An 18,242-nucleotide genomic window follows, 5' to 3' on the forward strand; every position below is an offset into this window, starting at 1 on the left:
TTAATATATATGTTTTTTAACCAGTTAAATTAGACAAGCTTCAATCTTAAATATTATAATACTACAAATCTACAATACACCTATATTTTACACTTATCCATATAATATTAATAAATTCATATTCAATACTTGGCCAATTGGTTCGAATAGCATATTAAGAAGCATATGATTTTTCACTTGAGCTAGGTCTTAGCTGCGAGGCCCATTTTGACTTTATCCACTAATATAATCTAATAGGATACTCAACCTATGATCCAAAGAATAACAACATTCAACCCACAAATAAATGGAGAAAAACTTCATTAAAAAGCTTCAACAACAATTTTTTTTCCAAAATAAAAAAAGTTTAGTTTTTAGGTTTTGGACTAAAAGAAAAAAAAAACTAGAAGAAGGAAGTTTCCCTTTTAGATAAGAGTTCCTTTTCCGTGTCCAAAAAAAAAAAGAGATAAGAGTTTCCTTTTTAGATAACACGTGCTAGGGATGTTCAAAACGGAACTAAATATGATGCATCCAAGTTTAAATATTGACCAATGCTAAATAGTAAATAAAACTTTTAAGTGTTGTATGTGTGAGTCTATAGTGTAAACGAGTGGTGGTGTTATAATGTCTAAAATTGAGAACGGTCTAATTTATCCAAATAAAAAAAAATATTATTGAAAAATTTTATGGTATTTACAAATTTTGTGTCTAAATTGCAGAAATGTGAGTGTTGAGAGATGAGACCACTCTTTTATAAAGTTAAAACATATGTATTTTGTAGGCACCATAGAATACATCTTTATTATTTTGACCATAAGGGCATAAACGATAGTCTAGGCTATTTCTAGTGTTATATAGTTAAGGTTCTTATTTAAAATTATAGGTTTAGTTTAGAATATTATTTTAAAATAATATGAAACTAGACTTTTAACTTTTAATTAATGAAATTCTGTTTATAATAAATGACCATAATAATGTTAGAAATCACTAACATCTTGACCCTCTCTTTTTTTCATGTCCCAAAAAATTCACAAAGCATTTATCTCATGTTTAAATAGGAAACGAGTGTATATCCCGTGCATGAGATTAAAAAGAAATTGTAATTATTATAATTATTAGATAAGAGTCTAGTTCCATTCGCGTTAATCTTTGGTTTGATACTCTCAAGTCTCATGTACCCAAAAAAAAACTACGTTTATTAAATTTTACCCCAATAAATAGCATAATATAAGATAAAAATGATTATCTTTATTCTTCTTTTGATCGCAAACTTTATCTTTTGACTTATATATATATAATATATTATATTCTATCACTCGAGTAGAAACGAACTTTTATCATGTATTTTCTGTCACTAGTTGAAGAACACAAACTACAAACTAACAAAGCACCACAATAAAATTTGTGTGAAAAAAGAATTTAATGATTTATCTTCAGTACATTTTAGATTTTATTGAATCCCAATGGAACATGTGGCACCATTGTTTTTAAACCCTTTTTAGAGCCAACTATAAAATACACTCTCGAATATGTAGAAAAAGATGGACAAAGAATAGAAAATTCGTACCAAAAGATAGATAAAGAAGTTGTAAAGCTAGTAATCGCTGAGTAGTTAGATAGTTAGAACTGGTTGCTAAGTCTTAGTGCCGCCAAAATGCCAATCACTATAATTAATTTATCATCAATATTCATTAATAATATAGAATATTAATATTTTGTCGAATATGATTTAATTTGTAGCATCGTCAAACTCTATTAGTTTATTGTCTAATTTTTAAATGACACCAAGTGTATATTAATAGTGATATACTAAAAATCCATTTTTTTAAAAAGACAACTTCATTTCTTACTTAAACTTCAACTAAAACCTTGCTTTCTTTCTTTTACAATTGTTTCCAATGATAAACCATCTCAGTCACTGGATATTAATTCCATCGCACCTAAGATTTAGATGAGTTCAAATATTATCAACTAACCAATATACCATTAATTAGCAACTACCAAAGACCACAAAATATGTAAAGATTTATGTGCAAATATAAGCACTTCAAAGCAACCACTCCCACTCAATTTAAGTCCTGTAGCCACCATTTATTAACTTCATCAAACATTATAAAAAACAAAAGAGTTAAAAATTAAAAAATGCAAAAAGGATCAACTTATGGTTAATCGGCGTTGGATGGAGCATCAATGGTGAACCTTCACCTTCTTTCATTGTTTCTCTCTCTGTCTTCCAGGCACCAACAATAGCAACCATGATAACCACTGAACACCACCTCCTTCCTCTTACCCATTATAGTCATTGACATCCCTCAACATCATCTTGAATAGGTGCAAGTATGCAACAAATGGAACACGAGAGATGGAAAAACAAGGAAACCACAAGCACAAAAATTCTAGTATGATTGAGAGCTAATTATACAGTGCACACCATTTCTGTTACAGCTCAGTATTTATCTAATGAAATGATAAATAAAGTGATACTTAAAGCTAACACATTGGACAAGAAACAAGAAGAAAGTAAGCTATAAAATATATGGCTACAATTGTCATTTTCGAATATTAAAATTAATAACAATAACAATAGAAATAATAAATGGGTCGGAACAAATGCATGGCAAACTATGACAATCAAAGAATGTGTTGAATTTGGAACTGGAATCCAGTTCATGTTTTGAGCAAGATGATCTTACCAGGCCAACATTTTAACTTTCTAGCCCTTCCAACACACCTTCCTTTTCAAGTTGAAAACATAAAAAGTGAACATAGGGTTACTTCCGAAAAAAACAAAGTACAAATGTCAAGATTCAAGTAGTTCAGGAATAATTTCCAGAAGTGAATACCCATCTGCTTCAAATTTTCAAACATGTAATCGGTCTTAAACTCTAATAACTGGGGAAATCAAACTTAGTTACAGTATAATACCTAATTAACATTTGTTTTAAATCACAAAAATAAGTTCATTCAACATAGTTGCTTAAAAAGCAGATTTAATCATACTCTAATTCATCCGGCGTGATTGGTCGTTTAAGAGGAATGATTGACTTCTTTTCAACATCACGAGACAATGCCTTCCTCATATCTGAAAACAAAGCATAAAATGTTGAGATACTAACAAGATGAGCTTTATTAACATAAAAGAATGCCTAGTACAAACAAGGAAGCATACCCAATCCATCTTCTTCCCCAGAGTAATAGCGTAGCACTCGTCGATAAATCACATAGCCAAGCTAGATATCAATTATGAAAGGAAAAAAGAGTAATTAGTCAGCAATTCTAACTTTAGACTAAGAAAATCCTTACCTAAAATAGAAAATAAACTCCTAATCCAACATATGGATATCCAACACTATTCTATCCCCCAATTTACAGTGGCACTATACCTTAATCCATAATATGGATACCCAACACTATTTACTATGTTAATGCACTCATTTTACATGAAAATATCAATTTCAATATGTATCTGTAGCTGACAGCTGACAAACTTTTACTTAGGTTAGGACTATTTGTGGTTATTCAGATTCTAATTACAGTATTGGACATAGCATAGCTTAATTAACTTATCACAAACATGTATCAATGAGTCTATATACCTTAAATAGTTGATAATCTAATTTTCTTCCAATAGTCTCAGAAAATTTAACTTTTTCAAAGTTCTTGCAAAACAGCTTACGATTTGTTACTTGTTAGCAAAATTGATGCAAAACAGCCACTGAGTAAAAAACAACAGTGTTCCAGCAACACAAGGGAATATAACAGGGAAAAAATACACGAAGCTGTGGAGCAAAAGACCACAGTTGTTGCCAAATTGATGAAAATTATGGGGTGTATGAAGGTTACTGAATCTGTCCTCATCAGATGATTTGAAATAACAGTTTGCACTGGTTTGATTTTGATTTTTGATTTTGATTTTAAAGAAAAAAAAAACTGTTTTCTCTACACCTTTTTTTCTCCACTACTCCTACACGTTTATTGATAAAACAAGAGATACTGGAGGAAAGAGGATATAGAACAAGACAATTAAAGCACACACGGCGAGGAAGCAGAGAGGAAAAATGGGAGGTACAAAATCATTACCTTTTCATACATCTTGATGGCTGGTGCATTTGATGCTCTCACAAAAAGATCAACGAAATAAGCCTTGTCACTGCAAAAACCACATTCTTAAATGGTCATATACACAACAATGACTCAATGAGGGTACCAGTAATTTTCTTGTGTATTTTTCCCCATAAACAAACACCATCCCCCAAAGTTAAAAGAAACACTCTCATGTTTAATAAACTGCACCAATTATTTATTAATGATGTAACAAGAATAGGTAAAGACAGAGGCCAAGCGAATGCTTCAGAAACCAGAAGCTCAAGATTAATAAATAGCACATCAGATACTAATGCCTTACATGTTGTCGCTGATGTCTTCTAGCAAATTCATGAGTTTCTTGGCTAATTGCTGCCGCCGATACTCGGGAGCAACGGTTACTGCAGTGACATGCCCATGCCAAGATTCTCCTTGTCCCTCTACTTTACCCATAACTACATTCATTAGATTTGTGTTAATATCCCATTGTAATTCAAAAGAAGGCAAGAAAAAACATCGGCTTTTCACATTGTATGACTTAATATGCAGTTCATCACCAGATCCGAATGTCACATCATGCGGCATCAGTAGATTCCCTCTTCTTATTTCCTAATGTTGACGAATTAAGACTAATTTCGTAGCTAAAAAATAGGAAATCCCATAATTTTATAACATGATATCCGTGCCCTAAACCAAGCTAAGAATATTGGAGCACACATACATACACCGAAGAAAAACACAAAACAACCCAATAATTTGAATAACTTACTGTAACCCATGATTCGGTTTCCAGGGCCTTCGGCAACATGAAAATAGTCTGGCCATCTGGCGAGATAGGTCATGTAGAAAGACATATTGAACTGAAACACAAAATCATCAAGTTGAGCTGAGATTCCGAGAGAGAGAGAGAGAGAGAGAGAGAGAGAGAAGTACGGTCTCAGTAAGATGGTCTAGGTTGACGGAGGCAAAGCGAAGGAGATCGTTGCAGCAAAAGCGGCGGATGGTGGTCATCTTGCTTACTCGCTCCTTTGAAAACTAGCGGACGCTTACTCTCTCTGGGATTCAAAGGAAAAGGCAATGAAATTGAGGGAAGCTGCGGAGAGCAATGCAGCGCAATTTTCAGCTGCCAACGAAGAAATCAGATGAGAGCGGTGACAGTACCGGCTATGCCCGCATTTGGATCTGCCTAAGACTTTTTTGAGAAGGAGAGGCCCAATTTTATTACTTTAGATTTTCATTGGCCCAATTGTTTTTATTTTTTATTTTTTATTTTTTATTTTTTATTTTTTTGTATAAATGAATAAATTAAACTAAAAACTAAAAATTAATCCCTATCCAAGAGTATTTAATGCTTTTCAAGTGACAAAAACATCATGTCCGTCGTCGACCGCCAAAACCCTAGAATCCCAAATGGATCTCCTTAAGCAAGAGCTCCTCAAGAAGCGCCAATCCCTCGCCGAGGTCACCGGTGGAAAGAGAGTCTTCAAGCGCTCCGAGATCCAACAGAAGGAGATCCAGAAGCTCCGCGAGCAAGAGAAGCGTGAGTTGGAAGCCAAATCCAATCGCCACGACAACGCCACCACCAATAGCAACAACAACAATGCGTCCTCCACATCCGGCTCAGCCTCCGCTGCCGCCGCATCGTCTTCCGCCGGTGGCACATCCAAGCTTCCCGGTTCTGCCTCCTCCTTAGCCGCGGGAACCTCCCTCACCGAGGAGCAGAACATTGACAAGCTCGTTCTCTCAAAACAGGAGGTCATCCGCCGTCTCCGGTTCCTCAAGCAGCCGGTGACGCTGTTCGGCGAAGACGACGATGCCAGGCTGGATCGCCTGAAGTACGTGCTGAAAGCTGGTTTGTTTGAAGTCGATAGCGACATGACGGAAGGGCAGACCAATGATTTCCTGCGCGATATTGCAGAGCTGAGAAAGCGTCAGAAGACGGGGATGCTGGGCGAGAGGAAGAGGCAGAAGGCGGAGGACGGCGCCTCCGAGGACAGGGAAGGTGGCGCTGGAGATGACGATTTGAGCGAAGGGTCCAGTGGCATGGACGGTGACAAGGACTCCGACTCGAAGCGGATGAAAGCGAATTTCGAGGAGCTGTGCGAGGAGGATAAGATTTTGGTTTTCTTCAAGAAGCTGCTAAACGAGTGGAAGCAAGAGCTGCAGGAGATGCCGGAGGCCGAAAAGCGAACGGCGAAAGGGAAGTCTATGGTCGCCACTTTCAAGCAGTGCGCGAGGTACCTCAACCCGCTGTTCAAGTTCTGCAGGAAGAAGGTGAATTTTTACACACGCTCTTTGGTCTAGTAATTCTCTAATTGAAATTATTCTTCAAGGGAAAACAGTTATGTGGAAGTTAAATTTTGAAGATATTCGAATACTGCATGTCTATATAGACATATTTGATTGCTTGTTAAGATGGAGCTTGAATAGTCCATGCCTGCATATCTTTTATTATAAGTTTGTTTATTAGATGAGTGGTATGGACATCATCGGATAGGTATGAGTGAGAATCTTGTTTTAGGTTTTGAAGAATGCTCAGGCTTAGGAGAGTGGATCAAATGAAGGGTAGTACTGTAAGTACAGGAAGGAGAGAAACCTAAGAAAATTATTCGAGAAATTATTTAAAGAACTTTAGATAATTCGTTTAAGCACATAAGATTTATGATAGGTATCGTGTGGCTAACCCCATCTATTAGGAGAGAAACCTAAGAAAATTATTCGAGAAATTATTTAAAGAACTTTAGATATAATTTGTTTAAGCACATAAGATTTATGATAGGTATTGTGGCGTCTGTGGCTAATCCCATCTAGTAGGACAAAGTTTAGTTTCTCTGATGAGTTTGTTCATGGAGTCTATCTGATTCAGTTGGGGAGCATTTTTGGTTTGGTTTTGCGTTTATGATAGATCCTAATGGCTTCAGTTGATACATGTTGCCAAGTGCCAACTCTTCCCGTGGAGAAAGCTTTGTTGTTAAAATTGGTGATCAGAAACAAGGACAATCATGGCTAGTTGATATACTCCTCCCCTCTGTCTTAATTATTGAGCTTGTGCTGAAAATTGAACTGGTCATAATTTAGATGTATATATTAGCTTATGCGTCGTGCTGTATGATTTTTACCTGCTAATGCAATATTAGTTCCGAAACGACAATCGCAGTCGTTGCTAGTTTCTACTTTGTGCTTTTTACCTTTTAAGAATGATTTTTTGCTTGGTCTTAGTCAGTATATAGGAAGATACTGAAACACAGTCCTAGAATGTTTTGTTGTTGGGAGGGGGACACAACAAGAGAGTCGGAGTGTTAGAGGATTTACTGAATATAATTATATACACTCGTTGAATGTTTAATGGATATTGTTTCATGTAGTAAATTTTATGGTTTTAAGGATAAATTTTTCTTGTTTGCATAGTATGTTCAGTAATGTAAGCACATTGAAGCAATTTGCTGATGGATCGTATTGGGTTCCATGCAATTTTCAGGTTCTTCCTGATGACATCCGACAGGCATTAATGATTGTGGTTGATTGCTGCATGAAGCGAGATTATCTGGCTGCAATGGACCATTACATCAAGCTGGCCATCGGAAATGCACCTTGGCCTATTGGTGTTACTATGGTTGGTATCCACGAAAGGTCTGCTCGTGAAAAGATCTACACCAACAGTGTTGCTCACATTATGAATGATGAGACTACTCGCAAGTACTTGCAATCAATTAAGAGGTTAATGACATTTTGCCAACGTCGATACCCAACAATGCCATCTAAAGCTGTTGAGTTTAACAGCTTAGCAAATGGTAGTGATTTGCAGTCACTACTAGCAGAGGAGAGATTTAGTGGGGGGACTAATCAAGAATCTGAGGAGAGACTTAGGATAATGCCTGCTCCAAGAGATAGCTAGTTAACTTTTTTACCCTTAAATGCCATCATGTTTTATGCAGGCAATATGATGTATCCCATGAATCAGTGATTCTAAATCTGAGATTGTATAAACTATAAAGGGTTGGATCTGTGAAAATGGCAATAGAAACCAAGTAAAATGCTGATCTTGTAAAGATTTCACTGTTTTTAAGTTTACTGCCCATACTGAAAAAGGGGATAGAATAACCGAAAAGAGAACTCTATAGCATAAGTCAACTTAGTTAATTCTTCTTTGTTTCTAATTTTGAAATTCCGAAAAATAGGAATAGTGGATAGTTTTATTTTTATATATATATAACTAGCATGTTTTTCAATTGGCTATAATTGGCTATACCCAAGTTGGTTTCCTAGCGGAATCTTAACCAAAAATATATCCTACTGATGTCTTCTTGATTATGTTAGAATACAGAGCATGCGAGGAAAACGTAAAATTTACACCGTTTACATTAAAAGGAATACTAAATATTTTACTAAAAAAATATAATATAATAAAATTATAAAATTGAATAATTGTTCTACTCTAATTAAATTTCTAGTGAAATATAAAGTGGTAATTGGTGATATTATTTTATTTTAACCAAATTTTTTCTAAAGAGATTTTAAATAGTTAATCATTCTATCTAAATTAAATCTCTAATATAGAGATAAAAAGTAGTAATTTAAGATAGTTTACCTAAAATTAAGTCACAATTATATTTAAAATATTAAATTAAATAATGTAAATACTCAATTTGAATACAAAAAGAAGATATCAAAAATACAAAACTAATATTCTTTAACAAAAAGAGTAACTAATAATTTAGTTGACAACAAATGTAGGAATACAAACACACCAAGAAAATTATACAATTTTTCAATAACACTCACTATATTGTTACTTTTATCATATAAAACTAAGTTGAGTTAATACTTAAAATCGTTCCTGAAAGATACCCCGATCTCTATTTTAGTCCCCGAAAGATAAAATTAATCAAATTCGTCTCCGAAAGTTACTCACGTTGATCGAGTTGGTCCTTCCGTCATCTCAGTTGGTGATGTGACTAACGTTAGGTGCCAGCGTGGTAGACTCCAAAACGATGTAGTTTCGTTCCTCCACCCCCAAATCAATGGAACGACGTCGTTTATGGTCCAGAGTGGGATATTCAAACGTTCTTCCCATCTCTCCTCTCATAACAACCCTATTCAACTTTCGCTCCAAAACCCCTCCTCTTCTCTCTACTCTGGTGCTCTGCCCAAGGATCCTTTGATCAGAACCTCGTAGCGTTATTGACGATTCCTGTGCGTGTCGAGGCTTGTAGAGTAGTTGGCTCTACTACGTCGGATAGTTGGAGGAGCTTGCAGAAGAGTTTCGCTGTTGGAGGAAGGAACAGTAACTGCCATAGGATAAGATTTAATTTTTTTGACAGTTTCTGTTGATTTTGCAATGTTGGTGTGCGTTGGCTTAGGTTGAGTTAGTTATAAGAAGCATCTAGTAAGACTAGGGTTCGGATTAGGAAGAACATGTTCTGTATGGTTTTGCCGTTAGAGGTTTCGTGGTCATAATGCGATGGGTTTTTCTGGGGAATGGAGGGTTTGCGATGGGTATGGTTATGTTGTTTGCTGTGTGTTTACATGCAGTTGTAAGGCTGTAGTTGTTTCAGATTTTGTTATTGACTATATTTATTTATTTATGCACTTGTAGATGGAAGGTCCTCCTATGACATTTATATTTCACCATGGTGGAAAGTTTAAAAAGGATGAGGGTGGAAATCTGTATTATGAGCCGGATCACACAGAGGTGTTAATGGGAGTTGAAGGTGACACACTGGACGTGTTCTTTGTAAATGGATACTATGTGGAACTGGGATATGCTGAGGCTAGGGAGTGTTGGTGGAAATCTCCAAGGGTTCCCCTTGAATATGGGCTGAGGAGGCTAGCCACAAATCATGATTTGATTGCAATGGTGAAGGATTGCAGGAGGAACTTCAACTTGATCAACCTGTATTTCGAGCATGGTGTTTCAGAGCCATGTGTGGTTGACGAGCAGGAAGAAGATGTGCCAAAAATTAAGCAAACCCAAACCAAGAGACATCACTCTCAACCCACCAAGTTACCATCCCACCAAAAAACATGCTCTGAATCCACAAAGGCATCAGCTGAAGATAGCAGATTATCCTCTCAGCCTTCAAAGTTGCCTTCTCAGTCCACCAAATTTTCTACCCAACCCACAAAAGAATCAAGTCAGCCCACTAAACTGCATACCCAGCCCACTAAGCAACCAATTCAGCCCACTAAGGAGCCCACTAAGCCCAGTGGACCATCATCTAAGCCCACGGGTCCATCATCTAAGCCCACTAGACCCTCATCTAAGCCCACCAGACCATCATCTCAGCCCACCAAAACATCACATCACCCTATGCAAACTCCATCACAATCCAAAAAAACCATATAGTCAGCCTACCAAATCTACCCCTGCTCCATCTCAGAACAAAGGAAAAACCAAGGTCACTACCACCACAAGAGTTGGAAGGCATGTGAAGACTTTGGAGGTTGAAGAAGACAATGACTCTCATGACTCCTATGAGAGTGCTGAGGACAGCCTTTACAAACATCCAAAGGTACTAGGGGATGATGAATCTAGTAGTGAGAGTGATGATGGTGTGAACTCTACTAGTCAGAACAAAAAAAAGTAAGGTCAAAGAGAAGCACAAGCCTGCTAAGACCAAATTAGCAGAGAAAGAAATAGAGATTGACGATTCAAGCTATGAAGCTTCTGAGGATGAGGATGACAGTGACTCAGGTATTTGGCTAACTCAATTGGTTTGTAGTTGTTGATTTAATTTTGGTAACATGACTAATTACATTATGGTGTCGATTTGGCAGACCTAGAAGATAATCCCCTTGATGATGGTGATTCGGATCACAACTCATGGCACTCGGAGGACTCAGGCCAGGAATTGGAGTCTGATGAGGAATCACCAACCGTATATCCTCAGTATAATGACAAGGCAAAGTTCGGGGACCTCAAATTTGAGGTTAGTATGATATTCAAATTAAAAGAACATTTTATGCATGCAACTAGGGACTACACAATCCAGTTAGGTATAAACATATTGTTTACAAAGAATGATAATGTTCGGGTTAGGGCTGTGTGTAAGGCTGAGGGTTGTCCTTGGGTAGTATACTGTGCAACTTCAGCTTTCCCTTGCTAAAGGGCCTACTCCCCCTACAAATGAGCCAAACACCAACAATGAAGTTCAATCACAGTCTCTCCCTCCTCCCCCAGTCCAGCCACAACCGACTGTGGAAGTCAACCAACCAGGAGGAATCCCACCAATACAAAATACCCAACTGCCTGTTCAAGACCTTCAGGTTATTTAATTGTTGCTTTTTCTACTGCACAATTGCATTTATTTACTTGAAACTATACCCTTCTACAACTGGCCTATGCAGGGTGCAAAGTGAGGCAGGCCACCCAAATTGCATGTCATCAAAAGTAAGGCCAGATCGAATGCCTCTACCCAGTCACCTGTGGCCATATCTGCTGAGACATTGAAAGGAACAACTTCCGCAACTGCAAAAAAGATGCAAACCTTCATGACATTCGTCCCTACTCCAGGCTTCAAACATCCAAAAAAGAAAGGTTAATGTGTTTAACTAGGAAATATATTTTGTATGTAGTTGCAACTTTGCTTTTTAGGAACATGCCTCTGTAACTGCTTCTGTGTTCAGGATCATTTAAGTTAGGCCTAGTATGTTTTTTGGTTTAAGTGAACAATGATGTCTGAACTTATGCTTTGGATTGTTCTTTTAATTTATGGATCCTTGATCACCCATGTGGTGTGTCTACTAAGACAATATGATATCATTATGATGCTTGTTATGGCTTACAATGATTTTGACTATTCTGATGTATACAACTTTTTGGTGAACAGATACTTAAGGTTCAAACATCACCATCATGTATTCTCAGTGTAACCCATCATGCTTAAACAACAACTTTATGTTAAATTAAACACAATTAAACACAGTTAAATCATACTTTCATTCATAAGTAACATCATCATTACATATCAACTAATTCAATTTCAAAGATCTAACAACACCTCTAAAACACAAGAACATAACACTCCATCTGTGGCTTTACTTGGAGATTAACGTGAAAAACAGTGTTACACACAATACAGTAGCCACGACCACTACAACTGACAGGAACATTATCAGCATCTTCATTACTCTAACCTCACCCTCCAAGCTACCCAATCTCCATGACACATTCAGTCTCCATTCATCATAGTCCCCACCAACCTCTGCATCAGTTTCCACCCCTGCTACATACCTATCTTCCTCAACCCACCTAAAGAAGTTGCAGTAGCTTCTCTTCTGAATATTTTCAAAAAGAAAGAAAATCAATTTCAACTACCCAGCAGAATAGACATAGGAATATGGAAAACAAACTTAATATATCGTAACCTAACTCACCGGGTATCTCGCACAAGTGTGGAACAACCTGTCCGGATTCTCTCTTGTGCCGAATTTCTTGATTGTCGTCTTCAACCCACAAAAGCAAGTCTGGTCCTTCATCTTCCTCCTTCGTCGCATGGAAGACTTCGACTCATGGCTACCGATAGACTGCGACGGCAGGTCACCACTGCGGCTTCCACTCATCATAGCAGTGACTCCTCAAACATACATCGTCATTTACTACGAGTATCACGCACATTTATGCTTCAGATTGGGGGTTAGGGTTGTAACATTAGGACTAATTTGACCTAAATAAGCAAACATATCTTATCAGCATTAACGGCTGCCATGCTGGAGTCTACCAGGCAGGCACTTAACGTTTCAGCTCAGCAAACGTTAGCCACATCACCAACTGAGATGACGGTAGGACCAACTCGATTAACGTGAGTAACTTTCGGGGACAAATTTGATTAATTTTATCTTTCAAGGACTAAAATGGAGATCGGAGTATCTTTCAGGAACGATTTTGAGTATTAACTCAAACTAAGTTAACCGAATTATATATTTATATTGATTGATAGGTAATGAAATCATATAGCAAATATGATAACCTTATGAGTTGTAAGATAATAATAAGTTGAGATATTTAACCAAGTAATTAACTTTTGACTTTTAAATTAGTCAAACTTTACAATTAATAAACTTTTTAGTAATATTTATATGGGTAAAGTATACTTTTTGTCCCTGAAGTTTACTAAAAGTTTTAAAATTACCCTTAAGTTTCAATTTGTTTCAATTTTATTCCAGAAGTTTTCGAATTGCATCAATTTTATCCTTTAAGTTGACGCCGTTTAAATTATTAACAGACGTTAGTGATATGGCAAAGTATAGTGTGTGATGTGGCAAGAAAGGTGAAACCCCCAAAATACCCATGGCTGAGTAATCCCAGTAAACGAATTGGCTTCCTTTTTCAAACATAAGCCTTTTATCTTCCCTTTGGCACAAAGGAACACAGCTAGGGAAACAGAATCACTCGACGAATCTTGCTGGGTGGTCAGGCGACGCACCGTTTTCTTCAGTCCGCCGCGACGACGTGCAGGACGGCGCATGCTGCGATGCCGCCGAGACTGAGGGAGGAGTCTGGGATAGCATTTAGTCATCAACAATTTAGTCTGGGGTAGCGCCATTCTGATCAAGGTTTCCAACGAGGTAGGCCACCATTCTGATCAATTTTGCTACTGCATGTTTGAACAGTTAGGATTTAGGATTTTTCTTTATTAGTCTTGGTTGCTGTTAGGGTTCTATTGCATTCAGAGATTGAGGGATTTCTGTTCAGTTTTTGTGAGAAATATAACTTTTACATGGTCTATATATTTGAATGATTAGTTACTCTGTTCTTTGGTCTGAAAATATTTTTATAATGGCAGGATGGATGATTTCAGTGTTAGAGTTCATCACAGGGGTAGGTTTTGTAGTGATAAAGGTAAAACTGAGTATGTTGATGGTGAGGTGACAACGGTTGACTGGTGTGACAGAGATAGATGGAGTGTTATAGAGGCTTATGATGTGGTTGGAAAACTTGGGTATATTGCTGAGAACATTGGGTTACTGTGGTATAAAGATACTGAATTAGGATTAGAAGGCTTGAAGTTGTTAAAAAGTGATGAAGAAGCAATGGAAATGGCAAATATAGGAGTTGAAAAAAAGGTGGTTGATTTGTATGTGGTGCATAAGGCTTCAATCCCTGATGATTTTTGTTACGACATTGGTTACTTAGATGTTGGGGGCGGCAGCAAGGTTGTTGAGGAAGAGTGTGTGGATGCTGATAATGGGTCAAGTGATATTAGACAGGCCCAAAATATTGAAGTAGAAGCCCAATGTGAAGGGGTGGATATGGAGACCCAAATGCAGGGATTAGTTGATGTCCATTTAAATGCTGAAAAAGTGCTACAGAATGTTGGTGATGGGGACAATAGTGAAGAAGAGGATGACTCTGATGACCCAGATTATGAGGCTGATTCTGATCTTCATTTTAGTGATAGTGAAGATGATTATTGTGGTGATGATGGGCTGTTTGATGTTGATATAACTCTTAGGGAGATGCACTAAGATATAAGAAAGTCTAAGAAAAGTAAGAGTGCTGTAGAGAAGTTAAATAAAACTTAAAAGGTGGCTGTTGGAAAGAGAAAGAGCTATCATTTAAGCGATGATGAAGGTTTGAACAGTGATGAGTTGGAGGAGGTATCGAGTGAGGATGACGAAGCCAGCAAGAAGAAATTTCCCGTTCACAAGGAGTTGAAGGATATGAGCATGTATAAGTGGGAGTCTGGAACTCTCTATGCAACAAGAGAGGAGTTCAAAGAAGCTGTGACATCATATGTTGTTCATACTGAGAGAAACATAAAATTTCCAGTGGTGGACAATGTCCGGGTGAGGGCTAAGTGTGGAGATGGGTGTGAATGGTTTGCATATGCAGTGAAGATGGCCAATGAAGATAGTTGGCAGCTAAAAACTGTTAATGATCATCATTCTTGTAACACTGTATTTGACATAAAAGTGATGAAGTCGAAGTGGCTGGCAAAGGTCTTCAGGAGGAAAGTAGAAGAGAATCCAAAGTTGAAGCTGGGCACCATACAAAGTAGGACCCTTAGGAAGTGGAATGTGCAGATTTCAAGAGCAAAGGCATTTCGGGCCAAGCAGATTGCACTGGTTGATATTAATGGAACGTTTAGGGAGCAGTATAGAAGACTTTACGACTATTGCCATGAGTTGCTGCGCACGAATCCTAGTTCATCTGTGAAGCTGAAAGTCCAATTACCTCCAGCAGCCCAAACTGAGCACCCCGATACATCACTCGACTTAAGTCCACAATTTCATAGGATTTACATTTGTTTAAAGGCTTGCAAGGAGAGTTTCATGAAGTGTAGGCCTATGATAGGGCTTGATGGTTGCTTCTTGAAGACACCATATGGAGGATGGCTATCGGTTGCTATGGGGTGGGATCCGAATGACCAGATGCTACCGATCGCATATGCAGTCGTGGAGGCTAAGACAAAAGATTCATGGACGTGATTCCTCTCAAACCTAATTGATGATATAGGAGCGGATAAATTACTTCGTAGCACATTCATGTCTGACCAACAAAAGGTAATCTACTAACTTGTATTTTAGTGTAATTAAGATCTAACATGTATTTTAGTATATTAAGATTTTGCTGTGAATTAGTTCATCATTTGGCTTCTGCAGTATATGTCAATGTTCTTTTAATGATCTTTTATGTCATCATTATATTATATGAGGGTAGTTGCTGCTGTATCAAATTGTATTCATAGGAAATTTTAATTAGTTTTGATAACTATAATTATTATATTAAAATTGTATGATGGTCTTTGCTAGTGTATTAAACATTATTTGAGCATTATATTAAAATTGTGCATTTTGCATGAACAGAGCTTGGTGCCAACTTTTGATGAACTACTTCCAGGTATTGATCACAGATTCTGTGTGAGATACCTCTATGCCAACTTCAAAAAAAATTTTCCAGGGCTGAATCTTAAAAAAAGGATGTGGAGAGCTGCAAAATGTACATATCTAGCAGCATGGAAAAAGGAGTTGATGGAAATCCGAGCGATTAGTGAGGGTGTCTATCGACACTTGATAGGAATTCGTCCAAAGTATTGGACTAAATCAAGGTTTGAATTCTATCCTAAATGTGACGCACTTGTCAATAATATGTGTGAAAGCTTCAACTCTGCAATTGTTGAATCAAGGGAAAAACCTATATTAACAATTCTAGAGGATATTAGAATTTATTTGATGAAGAGATGGGCTGAAAATAGGGTACTTATTGAGAAGTATAAGGATGATATTCTTCCTAGGATTAAGCTTAAGTTACAAAAGGAAATAGATGCTTCTAGGTGGTGGTTCCCGGTTGCTGCCGGAATCTCAAAATTTGAAGTCATAAGAGGCAGGGACAAATTTGTAGTAGATCTTCTGAAGAAAGAATGTACTTGTAGAAAATTTTAAATGACAGATTTACCTTGTCCACATGCAGTTAGTGCAATTAATTGTGCTAAAGATGATATTCAAAAATATGTTGCAAGCTGTTACACTAAAACTGCTTATGTAGCTTGTTATGCCCCCATGATTAACCCTTGTAATGGACATACAATGTGGGAGAGAACTACACATCCAGATGTGGTTCCTCCACCACACAGAGTGCCAATTGGGAGGCCTAAGAAGAAAAGAGAAAGAGGGGAGGGTGAAGAACCACAGGGCCCAAGCATTTCTAGGCTGGGGTTACAACAAAAATGCTCTCATTGTCTAAAATTAGGTCACAACAAGCGAGGCTGCCCTCTTAGAAAGCCAACCGTGAGTACTTGTCTATTGGATATAATTCCATACATAAGACTGTTTCTTATGCTGTTAACCTTTTTTAACTGTAATTGGCTATTTTTTGTTCATGTCCATCATAGGAAACAACTGTTGCCACATCGTCAGCCCAAAACAATAATGCTGGAACTGCTACATCATCACCAGCCCAGCACAGCACTGCTAAGAAAGCTGGATCTACTGGCTCAGTGCATAAGAAGACCAGGTTAGCCAATGTTGCAGCAAGGCCTAATACCCAACTAAATGCACACAAAAAATTCCAGCCACCAAGACCAACTAGAATCCTTAGGAGCAACTCCACTTCAACTGCACAGGGACAACCCTCATCACAAGGGAGTCAAACTCAGGGTGTTCTCACAGGGTCTTAGTTGTGTCACATCTTGTAATTGGTGTTTCTTTTGAAAGCTTGAACAATATTGGCATTTTGTATTATGACTTATGACCTATGACTCCAACTCTTTCTTTGTTGCTGAATTATTTTGGTTATGATTTATGTAATTAAGTTTTTACTTTGGTTATGACTTATGTTAATTAGAGATTATGTTGATTAACAACTTATGTTATTTTGATAATGACTAATGTGATGGATTCATTCATGCAACTTTTAATTAGAGTTTGTCTTTGTCACAACAGGTTCTTAATGCCAATTTTAGTGCCAAACTATTTTAATCCTTTTAGGGATACTTTTAAAACATAAATTAAACTTCAAGGACAACAACATTAACAAGTTTTCGAGTTGAGTACAGTTTTGTAACTGATTATAAACAGCCATCCTATTCTTACTTCTGCTATTTTCATATGTCCCAAACGCATTAGTACCCTAACCTCAAATGGGTTCCATTCTTCACCCACAAATAAACCATTAGAATCACCATAAACCAACCTAACACACCAAAAATAACAGCCATCAACAGTTTGCATTTGGCATAAACTAATTTAGCCTTCAAGGTGAAAATCTTCATTTTCAACCTTGCAACCTCAGCCTCTTCTATCTCTGCAACTCCATCTGCCCAGGAAAAAAATGTGCACTCCTTCCCAATCTGCAACATAAACACAAAAAAAAAAGAAATTGAAGAAACTCAGGAAGACATCAAAATAAGAAAGCACTCAAACTTACATCAAAGTATACACAGCCCCAAAATCTCCGGTCGGGATTTTCTGGTGTCTTCGACCATCTCAGTACAGGGGGTTCACCACAGTTGCATGTCAGCGTTCGTCGTCGCCGACTACTTTTTTGTGATGATAAAGAGCCTTGGAAAGCCATTCGTTAGGATTTCTTATTCTTACAGAAAATGAAGAAGATGAAGATGCAGACGTAAATGAAGAAGTTAATTTTAGGATTTCATGATGGGATTTTTACCTATTTCATTTTTGTAATATAAATTTTTAAACAAAAATTAAAAATTATTTAAAAAAACGTTTTAGAAATG

General features: G+C 37.2%; 2 protein-coding genes across 2 annotated transcripts; one reads left to right on the plus strand and one right to left on the minus strand.

The window, feature by feature from the left end:
* Positions 1 to 2,049: 2,049 nt before the first annotated feature.
* Positions 2,050 to 5,254, minus strand: LOC130932692 (N-terminal acetyltransferase B complex catalytic subunit NAA20). The gene is made up of 6 exons (XM_057862088.1): positions 4,996 to 5,254; positions 4,832 to 4,922; positions 4,385 to 4,517; positions 4,060 to 4,129; positions 3,149 to 3,209; positions 2,050 to 3,061 (listed from the first exon to the last, which is right to left on the minus strand). Exons 1-6 carry the CDS (start codon positions 5,071 to 5,073, stop codon positions 2,970 to 2,972), a joined length of 525 nt encoding a protein of 174 aa, XP_057718071.1. The 5' UTR covers positions 5,074 to 5,254; the 3' UTR covers positions 2,050 to 2,969.
* Positions 5,255 to 5,408: 154 nt separating this feature from the next.
* LOC130936279 (uncharacterized) lies at positions 5,409 to 8,113 on the plus strand. The gene is made up of 2 exons (XM_057866325.1): positions 5,409 to 6,336; positions 7,541 to 8,113. Exons 1-2 carry the CDS (start codon positions 5,473 to 5,475, stop codon positions 7,955 to 7,957), a joined length of 1,281 nt encoding a protein of 426 aa, XP_057722308.1. The 5' UTR covers positions 5,409 to 5,472; the 3' UTR covers positions 7,958 to 8,113.
* The last annotated feature ends 10,129 nt before the right edge of the window (positions 8,114 to 18,242 follow it).

Source organism: Arachis stenosperma, chromosome 6 (assembly GCF_014773155.1).
Source record: "Arachis stenosperma cultivar V10309 chromosome 6, arast.V10309.gnm1.PFL2, whole genome shotgun sequence".
NCBI classification, from domain to species: Eukaryota; Viridiplantae; Streptophyta; class Magnoliopsida; order Fabales; family Fabaceae; genus Arachis; species Arachis stenosperma.